At 57.5% G+C, this 24,020-nt stretch overlaps 1 protein-coding gene across 14 annotated transcripts in view; it reads right to left on the bottom strand.

Moving 5' to 3' along the window:
• Positions 1-2,044: 2,044 nt before the first annotated feature.
• Positions 2,045-24,020, bottom strand: part of RARA (retinoic acid receptor alpha) — a 48,465-nt gene continuing 26,489 nt past the window's right edge. For 10 of the 14 annotated variants that reach the window (XM_009190553.2, XM_009190554.3, XM_031657601.1 and 7 more), the window contains exons 3-9: positions 11,542-11,690; positions 10,089-10,230; positions 7,681-7,841; positions 7,224-7,400; positions 5,190-5,394; positions 4,284-4,442; positions 2,045-3,700 (exon numbers count right to left, since the gene is read on the bottom strand). In XM_009190553.2, the coding sequence (XP_009188817.1) occupies positions 3,483-3,700; positions 4,284-4,442; positions 5,190-5,394; positions 7,224-7,400; positions 7,681-7,841; positions 10,089-10,230; positions 11,542-11,690 (1,211 nt within the window). In that variant the 3' untranslated portion in view covers positions 2,045-3,482. Of the gene's footprint in view, positions 3,701-4,283; positions 4,443-5,189; positions 5,395-7,223; positions 7,401-7,680; positions 7,842-10,088; positions 10,231-11,541; positions 11,691-11,796; positions 11,916-17,176; positions 20,995-24,020 lie in introns of those variants that run through there. The other 4 variants (XM_009190558.3, XM_031657604.1, XM_003912969.5 and 1 more) reach the window with 4 other exon arrangements.

Genomic DNA, 24,020 nt, shown 5'->3' with positions numbered 1-24,020 from the left:
AGATCTTCATATTGGTGCTGACGCTGAGCAACTCTGCTTGACAACAGTGAACTGTCGAGCACTGAGAACAACCCCAAGAGGGGTTCCCAACAGCAAAGGCGCTACCCCAACGGGCACTTTGTAAATGTGGGGGCCACTGCTTTGTTTTCACAATGATGGGGGACCCCATTGGCATTTAGTAGGCAAGGGCTATGGACGTCAAGATATCCTCTCAAAATAAAAACCTGCCAGGCACAACTTTTTTATATTTTTATTTTTTGAGACAGGTCTCCGTCTGTTGCCCAGACTAGACTGCAGTGGTGTTATCACGGCAGCCTCAACCTCCAGGGATCCAGCAACTCTCCCACTTGAGCCCGCCTAAGTAGCTGGGACCACAGATGCACGCTGCCAGGCTAGGCTAATTTTTGTATTTTTTTTTGTAGAGACAGGGTTTCATCATGTTGCCCAGGCTGGTCTTGAACTCCAGGACTCAAGTGATCCGCCAGCCTCTGCCTCCCAAAGTGCTAGGATTACAGGCGTGAGCCACTGCACCTGGCCTCAGACACAACTTTAGAATGTCCCACTGGACATTGGCATAAGTGAAAAACCTGGGCCCAAATCTCATTTTACATGTAAAGCATTACATGTAATGTTTTGGGCTTTTTTTGGACTTTTTGTTTGTTTGGGCTTTTTTTGCATAGTTTTATTATAAATCAAACATGTCGATTTTTATCCCAACATCCACCCATGCTCTTTAATGTTCCTGGGCTTCTTGTACAGAATGGCTTCCAACCTTCTTCTTTTAAATTTAAATGTAGTCATTCAAAAGAGGGGCAAGCATTAATGTATTGAAACACATAGCACTGCCCCTCAATTTATCCTTTATGATACGGTTGTGACAACATATTGATTTGTGAAATCACTTGTACTGGTACAGTATGTTAAATATCATTTCAGACTCAAAGATGTTAGAAAATATTTACTGGAGGAAAAGCGCCTCGGTCCACACGGTTGCCTCCAGCCTGGCGCGGCCGTTGAGTCAAGCAAGGCGCTGCCGCCACCTAGTGGTTAACGTAGAAATGGCAGGCAACCCCTAGCAGAAGGAACCCTTTGCCTTACCCCACCCCCTCCAGACCCCCACACCACTTGGAGGCAGAGGGCTGGGCTCCTAAGCTTCCATCCCAATCCTGTGTTCTTGTTAGGTTTCTTTCTTTTCTTCTTTTTCTTCTTCCTTCCTTTCTTTCTTCTTCTTTCTTTTCTTTCTTCTTTCCTTTTTTTTCTCTCCTCTCTCTTTTCTTCTTCTTCTCTCTCTCTCCCCCCTTTCTTTCTCTTTTTTGAGATGGAATCCTGCTCTGTCGCCCAGGGTGGAGTGCAGTGGCGCGATCTCGGTTCACTGCAACCTCCGCCTCCCAGGTTCTGCCTCAGCCTCCCGAATAGCTGGGATTACAGGCGCCCACCACCACGCCCAGCTAATTTTTTTTGTATTTTTAGTAGAGACGGCGTTTCACCATGTTGGCCAGGCTGGTTTTGAACTCCTGACCTCAAGTGATCCGCCCACAGCCTCCCAAAGTGCTGGAATTACAGGCGTGAACCACTGTGTCTGGCCTCTTGTTAGGTTTATATGAGTCCCTGACCCCAGCTCCTGTGCCATCTGTCATTGCTGCTGTGATGGTCAAGGCTGGACCCAGCCTCTGGCTTCCTAAGGACCAGGAATGTCTAGGGGTGGGTCCGGCTTCCTCCCTCAGACTGGGGGTTCCCTGAAGGTGGGGGCAGCTTTTCTCCTCTCCCCTCCCACTCCCAGACTGGGGCTCCTTGACATGGGCAGTGGGGATCTCCAGACTGAGGGCTTCCCAAGGGGCAGGACCTTCTCCTTCTCAGCATCTCCAAAGACCCCAGCACAAGGTAAGCCTCAGAAGGCAGCTTGGAAGGGTGCCCTGGCCAGCCCCTTGGCCCCAGTGTTCATTCCTGACCATCACAGGCCCAGAGTACATGAGGAAACCCATTCTGAGCCCCCAGCCCAGACGCCAAGAAGAGGGGGTGGAGGCAGCAAGGCTGGAGGCATGTGTAGAATAAATAGAACTTTATTCTTTATCCAGTAGATCTCAGTGGAAAGCCCAACAGTAACAGGTGCACCCACGGGCTCCAGGGGAAGGGCCCCAACCCCTGGTGGAGGTCAGGGCAGAGCCGGCTCCCCCAGCCAGGGGTGCAGGGGTGAGGGGAGACCCCCTGTAGGCCCGTCCTGCGGGGTAAGGAGGGGGCACGGGGATGGGACAGAGGGGAGGTGGGGGGCAGGCCAGGGAAATGGAGGAACTCAGGCCAAGTGTGTGTCGGCCCATCTACTGTCCAGTGTGTGTGTGTGTGTGTGTGTGTGTGTGTGTCTGTGTGCGCGCACGCATGTGTGTGGGTGTGTCTCGGGGCCCTGTGGGGGTGCTGGTGGCTGAGGCTGGGGGTGGGGGCAGCTCAAGCCCCTGGCCAGCCCCTTCACAGTGGGGGCTGGGAGGCCTGGATGATGTGGGCCCTGACGGGAGGCAGCTCTGCCGGGGAGCTGGGTCTGTGAAAACTCCGTGTGTCCCGGGGCCCCTGCTCGGCCCCTGCTCCATGGCTCATGGTGGGTGCAGGCAATTGCCAAGGCCAGGAGCCTGTCCTTCCAGGGCTACCCCACACCGTCCACACCCAGTGGTCAGGCAGAAGGAGAAAGGGGCTGGCAGCTTCTCCAGCGTGAGGGAGGGGAAGGCAGGCCTTGGAAAGTTAGTACTTCACAGTTTTAAAGAGAAAACTGAGGAGGAAAAGGCTGAGGAGGAGAACTGGGGGGCACAGGGACACAAAAGGAGAGTGGGGGCCCCTTCCGAGCCACTCCCTCCCCCGGACCCACCCCCTCCAGCTCTGGATCCAGCTCCCCCCAATACACAGCACAAATTCCTTCAGTATAAATGTGCTTAAAATGAAAATTCTTATTAAAAAAAATCAAAACCAAAAAAATTAAAATAAAAACAAAACCAGCGAGAATTAATACCTGGGGTTGGTACGGCAGGGTATGTACAGGGGGAACCCCCCGCCCCTGTCCCACCCCCTCTGTCACCAACCAAGGCAGGGGGGAGGTTGAGGTTCCCCAGCTGGGGAGCAATGGCTTGTGAGTTCTGAGGATGGGGGAGCCAAGTCCTGGCGTTTGCTGGTGATGAAGATGTGGTGAGCTGGGCAGAGGGGTGTCCTGATGAACACGAGGCCCCCAGGGGACCCATCCTGAGACCCGGGACCAGGGCCTCACTCAGTTCCCAGCCTCGGCCTCTGACATCAGCCCAGGCTGTGGGAGCAGGCAGTCCACTGAGGGCCCAGGCCTCTGTCCAAGGAGTTGCTGCCTCCTCCCTCCCTGTCCCCCAGGGAAGGTCCCCAGTGCTGCCCAGGAGGACAGGTGGGGGCAGGGCTGGCAGGGGTCACATGGTCGGTAGAAAGGCAGAGAAAAGCCGGGGCGGAGGGCGAGGGTTGTGTCCATGTGGCGCGGGCGGTCACGGGGAGTGGGTGGCCGGGCTGCTTCTGTTGGAGCTGGGGCTGAGGCTGGGGCTACAGCTGCCTGGCGGGGGGGCCAGGCCACCCCCGTCCCGCCCCCCGCCCCCCGGCTGTCCGCTCAGAGTGTCCAGGCCCTCTGAGTTCTCCAGCATTTCCTGGATGAGAGGCGGCATGGAGCCCGGGATCTCCATCTTCAGCGTGATCACCCGCTCAGCCCCTGCGGGAAAGGAGGGGCAGAGGTCAGCACACCGGGCCAGCCCTCCCACCCCCGGCCCCAGCAAGCCTGGCTCCAGGTGGGAAGATCAATACTACTGATACTAGCTCTTTCTTGGGATTCAGTTCTTTGACACGAGCCAGCTCTCTTAGCCCCCAAGTCCAGAGGCTGGTGGCAATGGGGCAAAGTGGTCCTGAACTCTGGTTCCAGGGCCAGACTGCCAGCCTGGGCTGGACACCAAGTCCTGCCTTCCTCTATGCTGTGCGCTAGGGATTATCCTGACTCCTCTGTCAACACTATCGTTATCCCTGCCCCTCAGAAGGGAAACTGCAGCTCGGAGCTGTTAAGTGACCCGCACAAGGACACACACCCATGTGTCTGGTTCCAGAACCATGATCTGAACCACAAGGTGAGTGACACAGGCAGGTCACTAGGGGACAGTGGAGTCACTAGGGGACCTCGGCCTAGACACAGATGGGGACAGGTGTCGTATTCTCCTGGCACAAACACACAGGGTGCTGGCTTGGATGTGGGGGCCTGGGCCAGGCGTTGAGGGCCGGCACCCCTCCAGGTCTGGGAGCCTCACCCTTGGCGCTGATGCTTCGCAGGTCAGTGATCTTCATCAGCATCTTGGGGAACATGTGGGGGCGGCTGGGCCTCCGCTTTCGCACGTAGACCTTTAGCGCCTCCAGCAGCGGCTCCTGCAGCATGTCCACACGGTCAGGCTGCTCCAGGTCCTGGCGGTCTGAGGAAGCAGAGCCACCCCCTGAGCAGCTGGGAACACAGCTGCACCCCCAGCCTCGGCCACCGGGGGGCGTGCCTGCCCAGGCCATGGAAGAGGACAGCTCGCAGGCGCCTCCCCACACAGGGCAGGGCACGGGGTCTCTGCTGCTGCAGGGGACCGAGCCCCTTAAAAGGGAGCAACGGGCTGAGGGTGGCGGGGTGCCCCAAACCCTCCCTATGAGCCCAGTTCATGGGATGGGACCCCAAATGGGCAGTGTCATCCCCAAGCAGGGAGAGGGTTCCCAGGCAGGCTCCCACTCCCACCTGTCATTCTGGAAACCAGATGAAATGGCAGAAATCACAATAAAATAGCAACTAACATGCACTGGAGCTCGCTCTGGCACCTGCACAGGGTGTTACCACCGTAATCCTCCCATCAACCTCATGAGCTAGAGACCGTTCCTGCCCCCACTGTACAGAAATGGAGGCCCAGAGAAGTTCAGCAACCTGCTCAGGCTCATGCATCAGCCAGGAAGTGACCCTGGGAGGTCCGACCCTCAAACCCTCACTCAACCTCCCTAGAAGGGGTGTTGCCCAGAAATCAGGAACAGGAGTCCAGGCCGAACATGGCCCCCTTGCTGTGTAGCTGCAGACCAGATCCTGCCCTCTAGAGAGGCCTGACAAGAGGCGGCCTGAAAGAGTTCCCTGGAAGACTCCGGGGCTACACTCCTGCCCCAGGCCCAGCCCCTAGACCCCGGCCCCTGCCCACCTCCGCAGATGAGGCAGATGGCGCTGAGCAGCCCCGTCTCCGCATCATCCATCTCCAGGGGCAGCAGCTGGTTGGCGAAGGCAAAGACCAGGTCGGTGAGGGGGCCGAAGCCAGCGTTGTGCATCTGGGTCCGGTTCAGGGTCAGCCCGTCCGAGAAGGTCATGGTGTCCTGCTCGGGTGTGTACCGCGTGCAGATCCGCAGGATCTGGGTGCAGAGGATGCACAGGTTCAGGGACTGAACCCCACCCACTCCGAGCACTCGGCACCAGCACTCCCAGAGGACCACCTGGCAGGCGGCCAGAGCACCGCTGTCTGATAGAATTTTCTACAATGATGGAAAGGTTCTATGTCTGCACCATCCAATACCTCAGCCACCAGCCACATGCGTCTATTGAGTACTTGAAATGTGGCTAATGCAATTGAGGAACTGAATTGAGTTTAATTTTAATTAATTTAAATTTAAATAGTCACATGTGGCAAGCAGCTACTGTACTGGACAGTGCAGGTCCAGGTCATCCTGCCTCCATGCAGAGAATTTAGGAACACTGGGCTGCTGCCTACAGCTCCCAGCATGGGGCACACAACAGGTGCTCAGTAAACGTGTATTGGCTTGAACTATGTTGCAGGAACCCAGACCGCGCCTCCTGCATCCAGGGCGTGGGGATGAGAGCCCCTGCAGGCAGCACAATCTAAACCTCCCACTCATCACCCGCCTCAACATTCAGAGGCATCCACAGGGAAATGACAGTCTGCCAGGCGCCATGGCTCACACCTGTAATCCCAACACTTTGGGAGGCCGAGATGGGTGGATCACCTGAGGTCAGGAGTTTGAGACCGGCCTGGCCAACATGGTGAAACCCCGTCTCTACTAAAAATACAAAAATTAGCCGGGCGTGGTGGCGGGCACCTGTAATCCCAGCTACTCAGGAGGCTGAGGCAGGAGAATCGCTTAAGGCAGCGGTGGCAGGCTGCAGTGAGCCGAGATCGTACTACTGCACTCCAGCCTGGGTGACAAGAGTGAAACTCCGTCTCAAAAAAGAAAAAAATAAAAGGAAATGATAGCCTCGTCAAATCCCAGGTTCCCCACCCTGGAGGTGACCAAAAGGGAACAGGTGGACTGAGCCCTTGTCAGGGAGAGCCGGAAGGAGAGCGCTCCCTCCAGCCTAGGCTTTGGCAGTTCCCACTGCCTCTTCCTGCCCCCACCCCCTGCATCCAGCCTCCAGCCCAGTCCACCCTCGGGCTCACTGAGTGCCCGGCAGTCCCCTGAGCTCAGCACGGCCTCACAGCAGCAAGTCTTTCACTTCCTGCTCCTGAGTTAGGGTTACCCTCTTACCTCCCCCTCTACAAACCCCTAGATGTCACCTCCTCTGAGACACCATCCTTCAGGTCCAAGCAGTCATGAGCCCTCCCCCCATCTCCAGGTAGCATTGATCACAGTTTTGCAACCTCTGTTGACTTATCTCTTGCCTCACATGGAAGGTTTTCAAGAGTGGGGATGGTGGCGCGTTCACCACTGGGTTCCTGACACCCAGTTCGAACACTGGCCAGAGGATCCTAGGTGAATCTTTCTAATTTTTTGCAGAAACAAGGTCTCACTATGTTGCCCAGGGTGGTCTTGAACTTCCAGCCTCAAGCGATCCTCCTGCCTCACTTGGTCTCCCAAAGTGCTGGGATTACAGGTATGAGCCACTGCGCCTGGCTCCTAGGTGAATCTTTATTGCTGGCTAACTGGATGGATGGATGGATGGATGGATGGATGGATGGATGGATGAGTGGATGGATAGATGGATGGATGGATGGATATGTGTGTGGGTGAACAGGTGAGCTCCTGCACATCTGGCTGCTAGGTGGCTGAGTGGACGGGGAGATGAGTGGACAGGTGGACACATGGGGAGAGGAACGGCTGACATTTGGACGGTGGGCATTTGGACAGGTTGACTGCAGACAGACATGTAGGAGGGTGGCTGTCTGGCTGGAAGGCCATCTACCCAGGACACAGGGGCAGTGCCTGGGGGACAGAGTGCAGACCCTCACCAGGATGTCCAGGCAGGCAGCCTTGAGGAGGGTGATCTGGTCGGCGATGGTGAGGGTGGTGAAGCCGGGCAGCTGCTTGGCGAACTCCACAGTCTTAATGATGCACTTGGTGGAGAGTTCACTGAACTTGTCCCAGAGGTCAATGTCCAGAGAGACACGTTGTTCTGAGCTGTTGTTCTGGGGGAGGAGGGAGAGTGAGGGCCTTCTTCTCTATGGCACCCCTTCTCGGCCTGGCTCCAGCCCCCACAGGCCTGCCCTCTACCTAGCCTTCACTTCCTGGGAGCTCCTTAGGAAGAGGCAGCAGCGGGAGGGAGAAGAGAGGGAAAGGGAAGGACGCAGAGATCCAGCCAGGGGGGAGGAGGAAATGCCTGGCACAAGAAGGGGTGTCTGAGAGGGGCCCGTCCTGGCCCTGCGGCCCAGGGCACATCCCTCCCTGTAGGCCAGGGGAAAGCCATACCGTAGTGTATTTGCCCAGCTGGCAGAGGGCAGGGAAGGTTTCCTGGTGCGCTTTGCGCACCTTCTCAATGAGCTCCCCCACCTCCGGCGTCAGCGTGTAGCTCTCGGAGCACTCGGGCTTGGGCACCTCCTTCTTCTTCTTGTTTCGGTCATTTCTCACAGCTGTGGAGGGCAGAGGGGGTTAGAGGGCAGCTGCAGGCTGCTCAGGGCCTCGTCCACCCCCAGCCTGACAGAGAGCCGCCAGCTGCTGAGGAGGTCACCCCGGCTTGTGAGCACGCGCACACAGCACGCATTCACAGGCAGGCAAGGCATCGCCACGCACTCCAGCCCTCCATGCCCACCCAACCCACACAGCAAGTTTGGCCCCAGAAGCCCTATGAGCACAGCTGTGGCCCTGCACACACACCCCCGCAGCCAGCCGAGTGCTGTCCCCCACGCGTCTACTCCAGCTCACACTCCAGGCGCCGGTGTCTCCCTCCTGGGTGCTCTGCCTCCTCTTTCCCCAGGAAGGTCCTTCTCCCACCTCCACTCACCCAGCCCTCCCAGCTGCAGTCTCCCTGGGGGTCCCTTGGGACTGGCTCTGAGCAGCTCCTGGGGCAAGTGGGGAGTAGGGCTCCCCAGCCTGAGAGTGGGGGGCCCGGCAGGGAGAATCTCTTGGCCCATTAGCTGGGGAGCTGACAAATCACCAGGGGCGCTGAGCCACACACACCACTCGGCTTTAAAGAAGCGATGGGGTCGTTACCAGCCGATTATCCCAGACACACAATCACTCACAGGGCTGGTGGTGGTGGCTGCTGACGCGGGAGGAAGGGAGGGTAGGGGAGGGGCTCAGGGAGGGGGTAGCGAGGAGGGGGTAGCTGGCATAATTTGGAGATCACTCATGTCGATTCTGCAAATTCAATAAAGTGCAGGGGAGAGAAGGGAGAGGGAGAGGGAGAGTGGGGGGATAATTTGGGAAGAGAAAATTGCAGCTGTGACAAGACGTTTATCATTCGGAAGCTTTAATTCTATTGAAATGGCAGCTGCTCAGCTCCGGGGCACAGAGCAGCCGGGAGAGGGGGAGTTGGCGGTGGGAGGGAGAAGGGGAGTTGGTGGGAGGGAGACGGGGTCCCCACCCTGGTCCTTCTGCCATGAAAAGAGCAGAAGGTGGCACAAACAGAGGGAAGAGGAGGTGACAGCCCTTAAGCGAAGGGTTCGAGTTGTCACCCACTCTTGCAGCAGGACCCATCACTTCCTGGCTCAGGACAAGGCACCCCAGCCTCCTGTGGCAGGACACTCCAGTCCCCTCCTTTCCTGTCCGGGGCTCTTCATCCAACAGTCAGAACCATCTCACTCGTGCCCTCTCCCCACTACCCTCCCCACAAAGGGCTGGGGGTCCTGCAGCCCCCTCCCCCATCCCATCCCCCAAGGCTCAGGCTCCATGGCAACGGCCACGCAGACAAGGAGGCGTCTGTCAGCGTCATTTATCTCTGACATCATCAATCACCGGTCACCAGGGCAACACCCATGATTCAACACAAGAGGGTCTCCCTGTCCAGCCTTTCCTTCCCTCCCTCCATCAGGCCTCAGCTGAGCCCAAAGTGGAAACCCCGTTTCCTCTGGGATCTGAGAAGTCCCAATTCTTTCTTCCAACTCTGGATCCCAGGCTTAACTAGACAATGGCTTCTGGATCCTTGTGCCAGCCCCTCCACGCCCCCATACACACATAAGTCCAGCCAAGCACCCCTCAGAATTCAAGCCCCTCCCCTAAGACTCACAATCAGAAGGGACTAACTATGCCTCTGAGCCCCACCCCAAAGCCAAGCAAGGCCTGGAAGAAAGCCATCCTGGAGCAAGCACACATGCACACATGCGCAAAAGCACACACAGCCAGACGCGCAGAAACAGGAACGGTTACACACACACGGTCCTGCAGCACAGACCTGCCCATGCACACACAGCCAGACGCACAGAAACAGGAACGGTTACACACACACGGTCCTGGAGCACAGACCTGGCCATGCACACACAGCCAGACGCACAGAAACAGGAACGGTTACACACACACAGTCCTGCAGCACAGACCTGCCCATGCACACACAGCCAGACGCACAGAAACAGGAACGGTTACACACACACGGTCCTGGAGCACAGACCTGGCCATGCACACACAGCCAGACGCACAGAAACAGGAACGGTTACACACACACAGTCCTGCAGCACAGACCTGCCCATGCACACACAGCCAGCCAGACTCGCAAACAGGTCCTTGCAGCTACACACAAACCATCCTCAACCGTGAGCCCGCACACCACGGCATGCGTGTTCATGCATGTGCACACACATCCACAGAGCCCTGCTCCCTTGGTCTTTAGGAGCACCTGAGGCCCCAGCTCAGGCGGGACTCGGCTCTTGCCCCATGGCACTCACACTCCTTGGACATGCCCACTTCGAAGCACTTCTGCAGTCGGCAGTACTGGCAGCGGTTCCGGGTCACCTTGTTGATGATGCAGTTCTTGTCCCGGTGACACGTGTACACCATGTTCTTCTGGATGCTGCGGCGGAAGAAGCCCTGGGTATGGAGGGGAGGGAGTCAGGTTGTCCACACCCACAGTGGCAGTAGTGCCTGGCTATAGTCTCAGTCTAGGGGAGGAGGGCCAGGCCAGCTGCTACCCCCAAGCCTTTGCCCATCGCCTACCTGAGCAGGCCAGAAAAGCTGGGGAGAATGATTCACCTACAAGGATCCTCCTCAGGAGAATCCCAGTACCCGCCTCAACGCCGCAGGATGGGCAGGAGTCTTCCCCCAACCCACAGCACACATCTGACTCCTCCCTTCCAGGGAAAGGACCTCAGGGCTGCTGGTGAGTCAGAAAGAGGAAGACATGGGGCTAACTGGGAAACAGCCAGGAATCTGGAACCCACAGCCCTGAACTCAGAACACAGGAAGAGAAGACAAGCCCGAAGAGGCCAGGAGGCAGATACACCGGCTGGCCAGAGAAACGGAGGCGAACACACACATGCACTCAGGAGCAAGGCAGAAAGATGCGAGTTCACCGAGACAGGCGTGCGCCGGCCCGTCACAGACAAACCCAGGCTGGCCAGGGGCTCCACATACAGGCTGACCAGAGAGACAGGCGGACAGAGGAAGAAGAGACCAGGAACAACCAGACAGGACAGGCAGACACACAGCCTGAGGCCTTGCGCTTTGCCCCTGACCTCTGCCCCACACCTGGGGATAGCTACTCCAGGCTGAAGAGCAGCCCAGAGCTGCAAGGCCCAAACCTGTGCAGATTCTGAGCCCCAGTATCTGGAGGAAGAAACGCACACAGAGGCTCAGGCCCCGGGGAAAGGAGGAGAAGCTGGGCACAGGGCTGCTAAGGACCGGGTACACCTGCACCCTGGCACCTAACGTGAGGGTGGGGAAATTCAGCCAGACACCGGGGAGCCCACAGCCCGGGCACCTGAAGGGGAAGCCAAGGCACGGTGCCTGCTCCTAACTGCCTCCTGCCAGGCTGCCATGGTGAGGTTCAGGCAGGGCCGCCGAGGGAGGCCTCCTGGGTCCCCAGCCAAGAGCCAGTCGGCAGCCAGCTCACCATGGCAACCTGGGCAGCGGTGGCAGAGCAGGCATACGCCCTGCCAGCTGGAGGATGGAGAAAGGGAAAGGAGCTGAGGCAGGAGGGGACCTCTGGTTTGAGGGAGCCCTGCACATTTATGGAGCAGGACCTATGGTAGGTGTCCCTGCTTGTTGCCAACTTCCACAGAAAAACAACAGCAGCAACTTCAGGGACACCCCCCACCCCAACTGCACACTCCCAGGACACGGAAGTGGGGATATCCCACTGACCTCATCAAGCTGTCCTTCCCAATGACCCCTTCAACTCACCTTGCAGCCCTCACAGGCGCTGACCCCATAGTGGTAGCCTGAGGACTTGTCCTGACAGACAAAGCAAGGCTTGTAGATGCGGGGTAGAGGGGGCGGCGAGGGAGGGCTGGGCACTATCTCTTCAGAACTGCTGCTCTGGGTCTCAATGGCTAGAGAGAGAAGAGGGGAGGGGCAGTTAGAGACCTAGGCCGCCATCCTTAGTGCCAAGCTCCACCCTGCCTCACAGTCCCTCCTAAGAGCCTCTCCCAGCCTCACCACTGCTGGCAGGATTCAAGTCTTAAGAAAACTGGGACTCCCCAGCCAGACTCAGGGAAGGAGGCTGCCAATGAAGCCTCCAGCGCCCCATCACTCCTCCGGATTCCTAGGACCCACACCTTCAAAACCACAAAGAGACAATGATAAACCATCAGATTTGTATGTGTGCCGTGACTGTGCTTGGGGAGTAGGGGTGGGGGTCACCCTGATTCTAAAGCTCTTGCCCCTGGGCGGCCTGGCCCCGTTCTCCCCCGAGTTAGGAAGGAGTTAAGGCTTGAAGAGGAGGGAGGGAAGAGGACACAAGCCGGGGGCAGAGGAAACTGGGGTCAACAGGATATTCAAAGCTGGCCACTCCCCCGCCCCCTCTGCTTCCGCTCCCCCCTCCACCCCATTCTGCCAGCAGCCACAGCCCCTCCTCCACCCAAACAATCCCAGGGCCAGGGACCCAAGGCAGGGGGTGCAAACAAGAGTCACAAATGCTGGGCAGAGCAGGAGGTGTCTCCCTGAGATAGGCAGGGAGACACCCTGAATACAGGGAGAAGAGTCCCCGGGGCCCCAGAATCCCATCATTCTGGGTACCCCCCATCTGGGGAGAGACGGCATGACAAAGGGGGTCTGTTCCCATCAATGCTCTGTCTGTCTGGCCTCAATACCATGTCCGGGTTAGTACCCCTCCCCTTCTGTTATTCAGCTCCAAGAGGGCAGCCAGGAGGGGTGACCCAGACAGCAGGGGCAGCCCTCACTGGCCAAATCCTCCCCAGTGCCTGGCTCCATGCCACCCATCACTGTAGGCAGAACAGGGCTGGGTTGGGCAGGGGCTATCTGTGTCCAAAGCCTGGGCAGCTAAGGGTGTTGGGTGCAAGATAAGAACTATGACTGAGGCAATCCCAGATTCCCAAGGGGCCACCCAGCATCGTCCTGAGGCCTACCACGTTCAAGTCCACTTGTCCAGGGCCAAGGATGGATGAGGATGCGTCCCCAAGTAGACAGATCCCTGCCTCCTCCCATATTCCACAGTCCTACCGAGCCCTACCCCAAACTCCAGCACATGAGACTGGCTGGCATTTAAAGGTGCCCACAGCGCCTAGCCCAGGCACCTTACAGACATGAGTCACATGGCCCCAAATCACATGGCCCTAAAGTTGGGGCACAGGGGAAGGAAGCATGGGAACACCAGGGGCTGACTCTGTGCTACCACCCTCTGCCCTTACCTGCAGACACAGGGGGAGCTACTAGGCGGCTGATGACAGGGAACTAGGCCAACAACCTTGGCAGGGCTTTCCTGGCTCTTAGTAGTACCTGGGCACCACTTCCTGGCCAGCCTGGCTGACCAGCACTGCTATGGCCCCTCATCCCCTTCCCTGCCCCGAGACCAGCCTGCGGCAATGGGACAGTTGATGCCCACACTGCCCCCAGCCCAGTAGATTCTCTCCTGACCTCCCCCGTCTCCCCCTGCCCGCCCCCCTCCCCACCCCCGTCTGCTCCTCACCCCAACACCAACTGCCCTGGCCTGGTTTTCTCCCACCTCATTCTCCCCAGGCCAGACAAGCAAATCAGACAGGCTGAGAGGCCTGAGAACAGCTGCTGGGGGGGGGTGGGGTTGGGGGGCCTGGGTGAGGCCAGGAGGCAGAAGGGGTGAGCCACAAAGGAGCCCTTTGTTGTGCTAACTTTTTCCAAGACGTAAAAGCAGTAACAATAGACAATCCAGACTGGCGGGGGGAGGGGAATCAAGGGCAAGGGGGTATGTGGAGGGCTGGGAGGACCATGGTCTAGAATCTCAGTGAGCACTCCAACCAGCAGAGGAAGAAGGCACCGACCTCCCCACCCCTCCTAATCCACCGTTCGCCCTGGGCCCCGCCTCTCCCAAGGCCCCACTTTTAAAATGAAACAGACTGGAAAGGGAGAAAGGACTGAGGGAGGTTTGGGGCACAGAGTGGGGTGTCAGGAGGGGAGCTAGGGTATGGGGAGTCATGGGGGATACCAGAATGAGGGGTAAACAGCTCCAAGGCCTGGGACAGACCAGAGGGTAAAGACCCATAAAAACGTGGAGCTAAAGCAAAGTCCAACAGAGGGTGTTTACGGAACTGAAAGAATGTGCTTTTTAAAATCATTTTTTGGCAGAATGGGAGAGATGACCAGAGGCGAGGACTACAGTTTAGGCTAGGCAAGGCCTCCTTTTAGCCTACCCAATGGCAGCTTGGCTGCCTTGGAGGCTGTAACATAGCCTGCCCCCTACCCTCCAGCACATCCCCACCTGTCACCCAGGTAACCCAGCTCTGAGGTTTCCCTGCTCTGCCCTTTGAGCCCAGAGCTCGAGGCCCCACCTCCCCAGGCCTCCAGCCAGCAACCCAAGGAGGTGAGGTACAAGGATCAAGGCGGAGGTGTGGGGGACTCCGGAATCCTCACAACCTCTGCAAGAGTTAGGACACAGCCATAACTCCCTGCACACACAGGTGGGGCCGGGAGGGACACCAACGCGGGAGGGATTGCCCGGGCCTGGCCCCTCCCTGCTGACCTCCCTCCCCAGAGGCCCAGCCCACCAATCTCTCCTCTTCCTGCAAAAGGACTCAGGCTAGAGAACCACACCTTCTCAGCTCAAAGTTCCAGCGCCCCACAGAGGACTGGAACTGACCTAGGAAGCCAGGCGTCCCCTCCCGCCGACGCTGCCAGGGTGCCCCTCCCTCGCTCCCCATTCTGGTAGGGCGGGCGGCGCAGAGCGCTCCACTCCGGATTCCCCACGCCCCCGAGCCGTTCGCAGGCCCGCACAAGGGGCCGGTTTCCTGGAGGAGATCAGCAGGAAATCAGCCGGGCCCCCGGCCAGCGGCTCCCCTCCCAATCCAGCTGGCGCCCGCTCCTCCGCAGCTCCCCTCGCAGCCCCTGGGGACGGTTGGGGAGGGGGCGTAGGGCCCTCTGTACCGCCCTTCCTCCTCCCGGGGAGAGGCGGGGGTAGCTCTGGTTGTACCGCAGCAGCGGAAGAAGGCCCCTAGCCCAGCGGCGGCCTGATAAGCATCTCCCCCTCCCCCAACTACGGGCATCCACGTGCTTCACATTCTTGGACGTCTGGGAGCGGGCGGAGGTGTGAGTGGCGGAGATTGGTGGGAGACAGATGGGGAGCCACATCCTGTACACCCCCCTTGTCCTCTAATGCACCGAAATAGGGGCTCTGGGGAGGGAGGCAAGGTCCCTAGGGCCCTGCAGAACCCAGGAGGCCACCTCCTCCCACAGCCAACCTGCTCTTCCCACCTTCAGTGGCAGTGAAGGGGGAGTGGAGCATTCCCCAAGAGGGGGCTGGAGGCGGCTCCAGTCACCAGAGGGCTTCCACACACCCAAGGGGTCCCTTCCAAGGTGGGGGCGTTGGCCCCACATATTCTAGATGGAGTCTAGTTGCCACCCTCAGACTCCAGGTCCTTCCTGTGCTTCAAGGCAAGCCCCCAGACCCCCATCACTGCCAGCCCCACAGCCTCAGGACCCGAGTCCACTGAGACCTCACTGACTTACATGCACACCCACGCTCAGACTATGGGAACTGGGAGCCCAGGTCTCTAGGTCTACTACCCCACCCCAGCACGGGTGTGGGGACAGGTCTCCACTTCCCCATGTCCAGTGGTTTAGGGGAAGCAAGGCTCACCAGTACACTGCCTGTCCTACTCTCTGTGATCCTCCTCCCCCTCCAGTTCTGGGCCAGGAAAAGCTGAGCTATTCCCATGGGCTATGAAGAGACAAGGGCTGGAGCCCAAGGTCTCAGATCCCAGCTTCTCTCCAGCCCTCTGGAGAAGGTGGCCAAGGCAGTGGAAGGGGTGACTCTGGCAGCCCTGCCCCAACTATCCCCCTAGGCGAGGGGTGTCTTGCTCCAGCACTGGGAGAATGAGAAAAAGGGTCCTAGAGTCATCCTCTCACTCTTCCTCCAAAGTCAACGGTCGGTCGATACCCTCCCTCCTGTGTCTACAGCCACACAGCAGATTCAGCCCTGGAGGCAAAGGTCGGGGGCAGGACAATAGGAAAAGCTGGGATAGAGGTGGCTCTGGGAGGACAGAGGTGGGCTGTCTGTCCATCTCAGGTCTCTCTTCTCCCAGCAAGAGGGGCTTCAGATGGGGTAAGTCCTTTGCCCTTCAACCTTCTCCAATCTGCCAGGCCCCCTCGAGACCCACTCCACCCCTCCTCCCTGGCAGGCAGGAGGGAGGCAGCAGGTCTGGGAAGGTGGGAGATCCTCCAGGGAAGAGCTTCCCCTCCAGTGAAGAGCCCAAAGCCCAGTAGGGGAAGAAACCTGAGCTATCTAACAATAACCCACCTTGCGCCTGCTCCCGCCCACCCAGTGTACACTGCCTCACAGCTGTGCAGGAAAATGCCCAGGTGTACACCCTGGTGCGCCGAGCTCCTGCGTGTGCACAGAGCCCTTCCTCCCAGGGGAACTTGCACCCAGGCAGGGGGCAACAAGAAGAGCAGGTGACCAGGCTGCCAGGATGCTAGGATTCTCATCAGTGCCCCTCTTAGGAAGGGACAGCCCAGGACCTGGCCCTATCCCCAAGTGAAGTCAGGGTAACAAAAGGACTTGGTGGCGGAGCTGGGAAGGAATGCAGTCCTCATTTCCAGAGCAGCCCCAGACCCACAAAAACAAACTCATCCCCCAGAGAACAAACCGGATTAGGATTAGGGGGAGAAGGATTCTTCTCACCAGAGCAGCTTCTCCCCTCCACTCCTGGGGATGAAAGCCTCAAAGATGACAGCCAAGTGTCTGGGGCCAGGACAACACTCCCACAAGGACCCAGTGCCCCTTGCCAAGATGGAAGGTTTGGGTGGCAGACGGGTGTCTGATGAAGTTGCCCCTTTCTGCCACACCCCACTGTCAATACCAAAGATATCGAGGGCTCCCCTGACACCCACTCTAATGACGCAAGAGCAAGGGCTGGGGGCAGCAGCTGTCGCTCAGGAAGGGGCTTTCCCTCGGGCTTTGGCAAGTGTGGGATCTGGGGAGGCGGCCCCTCCCCCGGGAGCAGACAAACCCACACAGACAGGACCTTTACCCCACCCTCCAGCCTGCTGTGAAGCTACTGGATTCCAGGCAAGAAGATATAAACTGGGGGCAAGGGGCTTGGGCTTCATTTCTCCCGGAAGAAGTGAAACAAGAGATGAAGGAATGTTTCTTGAAAGAAGGAACCCTCAAAGTTTCTCAGCCCTAATCTAACAGAAATTGCACTCAGGGTTACTGGGGAGGGGAGTGCTGGGGGCAGGGTTCAGTTGTCCAGCAAGGGCAACATGGATTAAGTGAAAGGTAGAGACAAGACCTCCACTGCACCCCGGGACTCTCACGCCCGAGTAGTAGTGGAAGCCCTACCGCCCACTCCCACCCCCTACAACAGCAGAGGGAGAGGCCGGTACGTACAGTGGTTTGAGCCATTCCAAAGCGGAGTCCGGAGCGGGGTGGAGTACGGACCCGGGGCGGGGAGCCCCTTCTCTGGGAGCAAACAGGCCCGGTTCTGGTTATAAAAATCCACCACTAGGAAGGGGTTAGGGGTGGGACCCCCCACTTCTACACTCTCGTACATCTTCCCCCTCGAAGGCAAGAGGTCCGAGCTGGGAAGTCCTGTGCGCCGCCCCCGTCACTCAGCCGGCGGCGCCATCCGAGCAAAGCAGCTGGGGGCGAGGAGACGTCCCCTCGCCCCGACTGGTGACCCAGGCAGGGGGGCGCCCCCTGCCCTTAAGTCCCCGCGTCTAAGTCCGCCGGCCGCTCCGCCAGTCCCGGTGAAAAGCTGGGAAGTTTTGTGTGCTGGGAGCGGGGGTCCCTCGGCTCTCCCAGAGAAGCCTGGCGGGGCCCGGGAACTCAGCGGCTTCACCTCGAGGGGACTCCCGTCTAGAGTCTCGTGGCGTCCGAGGCAGAGTACCGCGGCTCCCCAAGTCCGCAGGCCGGGGGCGGGATCAGCGCGGGGCGGGGGTCAACGAGCACTTCCTCCTCCCCGCCGGGGATCCGGGGCTTCTCCAGGGATTCTCCGTGGCGAGGATTCCGGGTGGGGGTGGGGATCCCGCGCGGTTCCACCTCCGCCAGGCCAGGGGCAGCCGGCGGCTCGCTCGGTCTCCGGTGGTGCGCGCCACGGCCCCCCCACCCCAGCTCTACGCGCCCCCTCCCCTCCGGGTACCACCCCCTTGCCTCCGCCCCGCCCCGTCCAGGCACCGCCCCTGGCTTAACCCATTCCCAGCGGGTCCGGCTGCAGTGGGAGAAACGCAGGGAACCTAGAGGGAGAGGCGGCATGTGGACAGGCGAGTAGGGGCAGCCTGGGAAGGGGGAGGACAGGAGAGGAGAAGGAGGAAAGGTACCAGAGGAGGAGTACACAGAGTACAGAGGGAGGCCGAGTACAGGGAGAGGAGGGGGCTGCGGGGGGGACAAGGACGGAAGAGAGACGGGCGTCTTCCCTTGTCCCAGTTCCGGCTCCCAGGCTCCCCCAAGGTTTGGTCAGTCCCTGGCCGAGCGATGCCGTGGTGGAGGAGGTGGTGGGGCGGGGAAGAGGGGGGTGGTCCTGGTGTCCTACCCTTAACACACACCCCCACCCAAGCCGGGCCTCATTTGCCTAATGCAATGCGGCTGAACTCTCGCTGAACTCGCCTGGCGGCGCCTCACCTCCGAGTGACCCACCCACCGCTGCCCGTGACATCACCCGCTCGCCAGCCCGCCCGCGGGGCTCGCCCGCCAGCCCCCTGCCCGGCCGGACCGGGCCACCTCCCCCGGAGACGCGGAGAGCGGCGGCGGGAGGCGTAGGGCCGGGGCGCGCGGGGCCAAGTGTTTGGCACCCGGGTGTGACATTGTGCAGCTCGGACGCTGTGTCGGAATGAGACACCGGCTTGTGTCATTGTCTGTGACATCATGTGTGACTACGGCCGCCGGAACCCGACGCGGCAGCGCGGGTGCTGTTGGCACAAACACAAGCAGAGAGGGCTGTCCTCCCCACGCTCTGCGTGCTTCCGGCGAGCAAAGCCCCGCCCAGGGTGTCTCCCAGCTGGGGAACCAGTATCGGCCCCTGGTGCACTGTCCAGCTCTGGAGAGAGAAGAGGAGGAGCTGTCGCCTTCCAGTTGACTGCTTCATCCTGGAAACCCTCGGGATGCACGTTCCACTGGAAGAAAGACCTAGCTTGGGCAGGTCCCTAGAAAGAGGGGATACCCCTGGAGGAGCGGGTATCCTATTACCCCCACTCTCTAAAAGGAAGGGTGGAAATGTACATGCTACCCAAGGATATTCTTCTAGAAGAAGCCTGGCTCTTTATATATGTTGTCATTTTATCCTCACAGCAACTCCAAGAGATAAGTTTTACAAATAAAACAGGTCTTAGCAAGGCTATGTGGGTTGTCCAAGATCACATTACTAATAATAAAGAGTAGAGCAGGTATTTGAACTTCCTGCTGCCAAAGCCCATGTTCTTACCAAGCTAGGCTGATTCAAGGTATTTTTCTGAGCACTTTCCATGTGGACACCCTGGGGAACGTGCCCTTGTAGACCTTAGGGAGCAACAGCCATTAGGCAAATAATCACTATATACACACACAATTGCAAACTGAGATAAATGGTATTATGCTCTGGAGAATTAACATAGGTACCTAATTTAGGTTGAACTAAATTAGGGAAGAACTCAAATAAAACAGACCTAACGTAAGAGAAAGTTTATAAGTTAATCGGGCAAAGAATAGAAAGGAGTGTAGTTCCAGTTAAAGGGTGAGTCTGTGCAAAGGCCCTGGGGTTACAGAAGTTGGTGCGTTCACGAAGGAACTGGCAGAAGGCTAGGATGATGGAGCATAAAATTCAAAAGGAAAAGGTACATAAGATCAGGCTGCAGAGGTGGGCTCAGGCCAGACCAGGGGGGCTTATAGGCCTCAATAAGGCTTTTGGATTTTATCCTAAATGCAAGGAAAAGCCATAGAAAGGTTCCAAGCAAAGGAAAGGTAAGATCAGATTTACAGTGTGAAAAGATCTTTCCAGCAGTTGTGTGAAGAATGGATTATAGGAGGGCAAGAGAGACCAGGTAAAAGCTACTGCAGCAGTCCAGGCAGCAGACAAGGGCGACTTGGCCTAGGAAACTAGAAGTGCTGATGGACAGAGGAAGGTGGATTCAATAGATATTTTAAAGGTGGTACAATCAACATGCGGGGGTGGGGTAGGGGGGTATGGGAAAAGAGGTAGCAAAGAGACTTGTGTGTGGCTTATGCATCAATGAAGTTTCTGAGACTGCAAAGCAGAGAAGTGCACTAGGCTGCTGGACAGGTGGGTGTGGGGCCCTGAAGTGCAGTCAGGGCTGCAGATGGAACGCTGGGATCTGGGGGCAGGTATGCAAATCTTGACAGTGGATGAGACTAATGGGGAAGAGGACGGAGGGCTTCTATGCCCTCGGGATCTTTCAAATGATGGAGCAAGGCCCTGTGCTCACAGCTGCAAGGTGCTAAGGGACTTAAGACTCTGTCCCTGCCATCAAAGACCTTGTGGTCAGGAAAAGATGTCCCAAATGGTTACAGCTCATGGCAGGAACGGGAGAAGCAACTTCATGGTAGAGAGATGAGTGTTGTTAAAAAATAAATAAGGACGCAGAAGCATTCTAAGTAGGGAGGCAGAGTGTGGCAAGGAAGGGGGAACATCTGTGAAGATTTCTGGGAAGAGGCGGTATTCAAGATGTTCCTTGAAGGATAGATAGGATTTCCGGAGCTGGAGAGAAGTTAGGGCAAGAGGCCCGTTCTGGGCAACAGCAAGGTCATGGGGCAGGTCAGAGCAGAACACAGTGTCCTGGGGCAGTGGGAGAAGTGGGAAACAAAGAAGGCTCTGGCCCGCAGCTGGGGTTGGGGGCCTCCGGTGGCAGCTGTCTGCAGGCCTGGGGCCCCATCCTGCTCAGCCTTATCCCTCCCTCAGCTCCTTCTCAGGGCTTTGCATTTAGTAAGCCCTCAGCAGGTGTGGGCTGAACTGGCCCCCACTTGTGCCAGGCAGGGCCCCCTCCTTTCCCCAACCCCATCTGGAGGGGACAACAAACAGGAAATCATGAGGCCCAGTGCCAGGTGGACACTGGGTCCCAGTACAGAGTGGTGTCATCCCACAAGACAGTGCCCAGCTCTACCCTGCCCCTATCACAGCCTTGCTGGGTATGTGAAACTCACCAAGGGCCTCAGCAGGAAGCGGGCAACCATGGCCTCACAGCAACTCGCCCAGCCAGGGAGAGATTAGAAGTTTTGCTTTTTTAAAAAAATTTTTATTTATTTATTTGAGACAGAGTCTCATTCTGTCACCCAGGCTAGAGTGCAGTGGTGTGATCTCAGCCCACTGCAACCTCCATCTCCCGGATTCAAGCAATTCTCATGCCTCAGCCTCCCAAGTAGCTGGGATTACAGGCGCACACCAGCATGCCCAGCTAATTTTTGTATATTCTGTAGAGATGGGGTTTTGCTGTTGCCCAAGGGTGGTCTCGAACTCCTATGCTCAAGCAATCCTCCCACCTTGGCTTCCTAAAGTGCTGGGATTACAGGTGTGAGCCACTGTGTCCAGCCAGAAGTTGCTTTAAGGAGGAGGAAACATTTGGAGAGAGCTTGGGTGACCTGCCCAAGGCCACACAGGAAGAACTGTGCTTTAAGACTCCTGCCCATGGAGGGCCCTTGGTCTGTATGCTGGTTGAGGTTTCCAGCAACCCAGAAGTCAAAATGGGGAGGGGGGCACCTCTATTTCTGACAGCCAAATGTTGAGTGGCCTCCAATCTACCCTGGGAGGCCCAATCCTTGGCTGTGCCCCAACTCCACAGAGGAGGAGGAGGAAGAAGGCACTGCCCCAAAATGACTTAGAGATGGGAACCACTTCCTCTTCCCACAGACACTACTCCCTCAGAGGGCAGTCGGGCCTGCACTGGTACAGCCCCATAGGCAACACATCCCTTGGCATGGGGTAGACACAATACCTCGGCCCTGACCCACCTAAAAGGAAGATGGGCTTCCTTCCCTGAGTCCCCTCCCCCTGTCCATGCTGGGATCTTGTCCAGAGGGAATCTGTGCATTATCCTTGCTGGGAGATAAAAGGTGAGGGACCCCATTTTCATTAAAAACTCCATGTCATGGTCTTTTGGCTGACTCTACATTTCAGACTCCAAAAAAGGCATTGCTAGGCAGCACTCCCTCTGCCTGGGCTGTCCCTCCGCCTGGGCTGTCCCTCCTATTGTCCAGGGAAAGAGTGGGAAGCTGGGAAGATGCACAGACTGCATCAGGGAGGAAGTGGCAGAGCATAGGAAGAAGGGAAGGACACAACCTCCTCCTTTCTGGGCTCACCCAGACCCTCGGGCGTTCTCCAGTCTCTAGGCATATGAAGCAAATATGCAGCCACCCTCTCGGGGCTCCCATCCTCAGCTCCTCCCTTGATGGCTTGCAACTTCTTTGCTTCCATCCACAAATTGAAACAAATTAAGAATAAGAACTGTGGCTTTTACACTTTGTTCCTTCAGTGTCTGTCTGGAGATGGGGGGGAGGGTGCCCACTGAGTTCTGCAAACTCTTGTGGGCTACAGCGGGCAGATTTGGGGGTGAGGATGGTGTGAACAGATTGTATCCACAGCTTCCAGGACAGGACCGAGATCTGGCCCAGGCCCCTTATCTTTCTTTCTCTCCAACCTTCAGGATCCAAAACAGAGAGGAGGGGGTATGGCTTGTGCCTTCCTACGCCCCCTACCGGGGAAAGGTAGGTTCTAAGGCAGAGAAAGGGCCTCCGCAGTGGGGAAGGGGGTTTCAGTCAGCACTAAACCCCACCCCCCACACTTCCCATACCCAAGAGTGTGCCCCACAATCCCCTCTCAAAGCCGCCTATCTGGATGGTGGAAAACAGCCCGGCTTTACAATCCTACAGTCATGATTCTGCAGTACTTTAACCTCCCCCAGCACTGTGTCCTCTGTGTAAGTGGGGATAATGTCCCTCTTCCAGGATTGCAGGGATTAAAATTTGTAAAACACAGACAAAGCCTCTGACACACAGTAGGTGCTCTATAGATGTTAACATCCCATTCTCTCCAGCTCCCACCTACAAAGGGCCTGGTCCCTGCTGGGTGCAGTGGCTGACACCTGTAATCCCAGCACTTTGGGAGGCCAAGGAGGGCGGATCACAAGGTCAAGAGATCAAGACCGTCCTGGCCAACCAACATGGTGAAACTCCGTCTCTACTAAAAATACAAAAATTAGCTGGGTGTGGTGGTGTGTGCCTGTAATCCCAGCTACTTGGGAGGCTGAGGCAGGAGAATCGCTTGAACCCAGGAGGCGGAGGTTGCAGTGAGCCAAGATCGCGCCACTGCACTCCAGCCCGGGTGACAGAGACTCCATCTCAAAAACAAAACAAAACAACAACAACAAGAAGCCAGGTGCAGTGGCTCACGCCTGTAATCCCAGCACTTTGGGAGGCCGAGGCGGGCGGATCGCAAGGTCAGGAGATCGAGACCATCCTGGCTAACATGGTGAAACCCCATCTCTACTAAAATTACAAAAAAATAGCTGGGCATGGTGGCAGGCTCCTGTAGTCCCAGCTACTCGGGAGGCTGAGGCAGGAGAATGGCTTGAACCTGGGAGGTGGAGCTTGCAGTAAGCCAAGATCACACCACTGCACTCCAGCCTGGGCGACAGAGCGAGACTCCGTCACACACACACCAAAAAGAAAAAAATTAAAGAAACAACAATAGGCTGGGCGCGGTGGCTCACGCCTGTAATCCCAGCACTTTGGGAGGCCGAGGCAGGCGAATCACCTGAGGTCAGGAGTTCAAGACCAGCCTCAACATAGAGAAACCCCATCTCTACTAAAAATACAAAAATTAGCCGGGTGTGGTGGTGCATGCCTGTAATCCCAGCTACTCAGGAGACTGAGGCAAGAGAATCACTTCAACCTGGGAGGCGGAGGTTTCAGTGAGCTGAGAGATTGCGCCACTGTACTCCAGCCTGGGTGACAGAGCAGGACTCTGTCTCAAAACAAACAAACAAACAAAAAAAAGAAACATGCTCAGAGAGGTTATCAGCAAGTCATAAGTGACACAAATGTCCAAGTTGTTGTTTTTGAGACAGGGTCTTGCTCTGTCACTCACCAAGCTGGAGTGTAGTGGCGTGATCACAGCTTACTGAAGCCTCAACCTCTCAGGCTCACGTGATCCTCCCACCTCAGCCTCCCGAGTAGCTGAGACTACAGGCGCACTACCACACCTAGCTGATTTCTTCTCTTTGGTAGAGGCAGGGTCTCACTATGTTGCCCA

The sequence above is a fragment of the Papio anubis genome, chromosome 17, assembly GCF_008728515.1.
Source record: "Papio anubis isolate 15944 chromosome 17, Panubis1.0, whole genome shotgun sequence".
Lineage (NCBI taxonomy): Eukaryota > Metazoa > Chordata > Mammalia > Primates > Cercopithecidae > Papio > Papio anubis.
The sequence above is the reverse complement of the archived record's forward strand: the minus strand, read 5'-3'. Positions and strand labels throughout refer to the sequence as shown.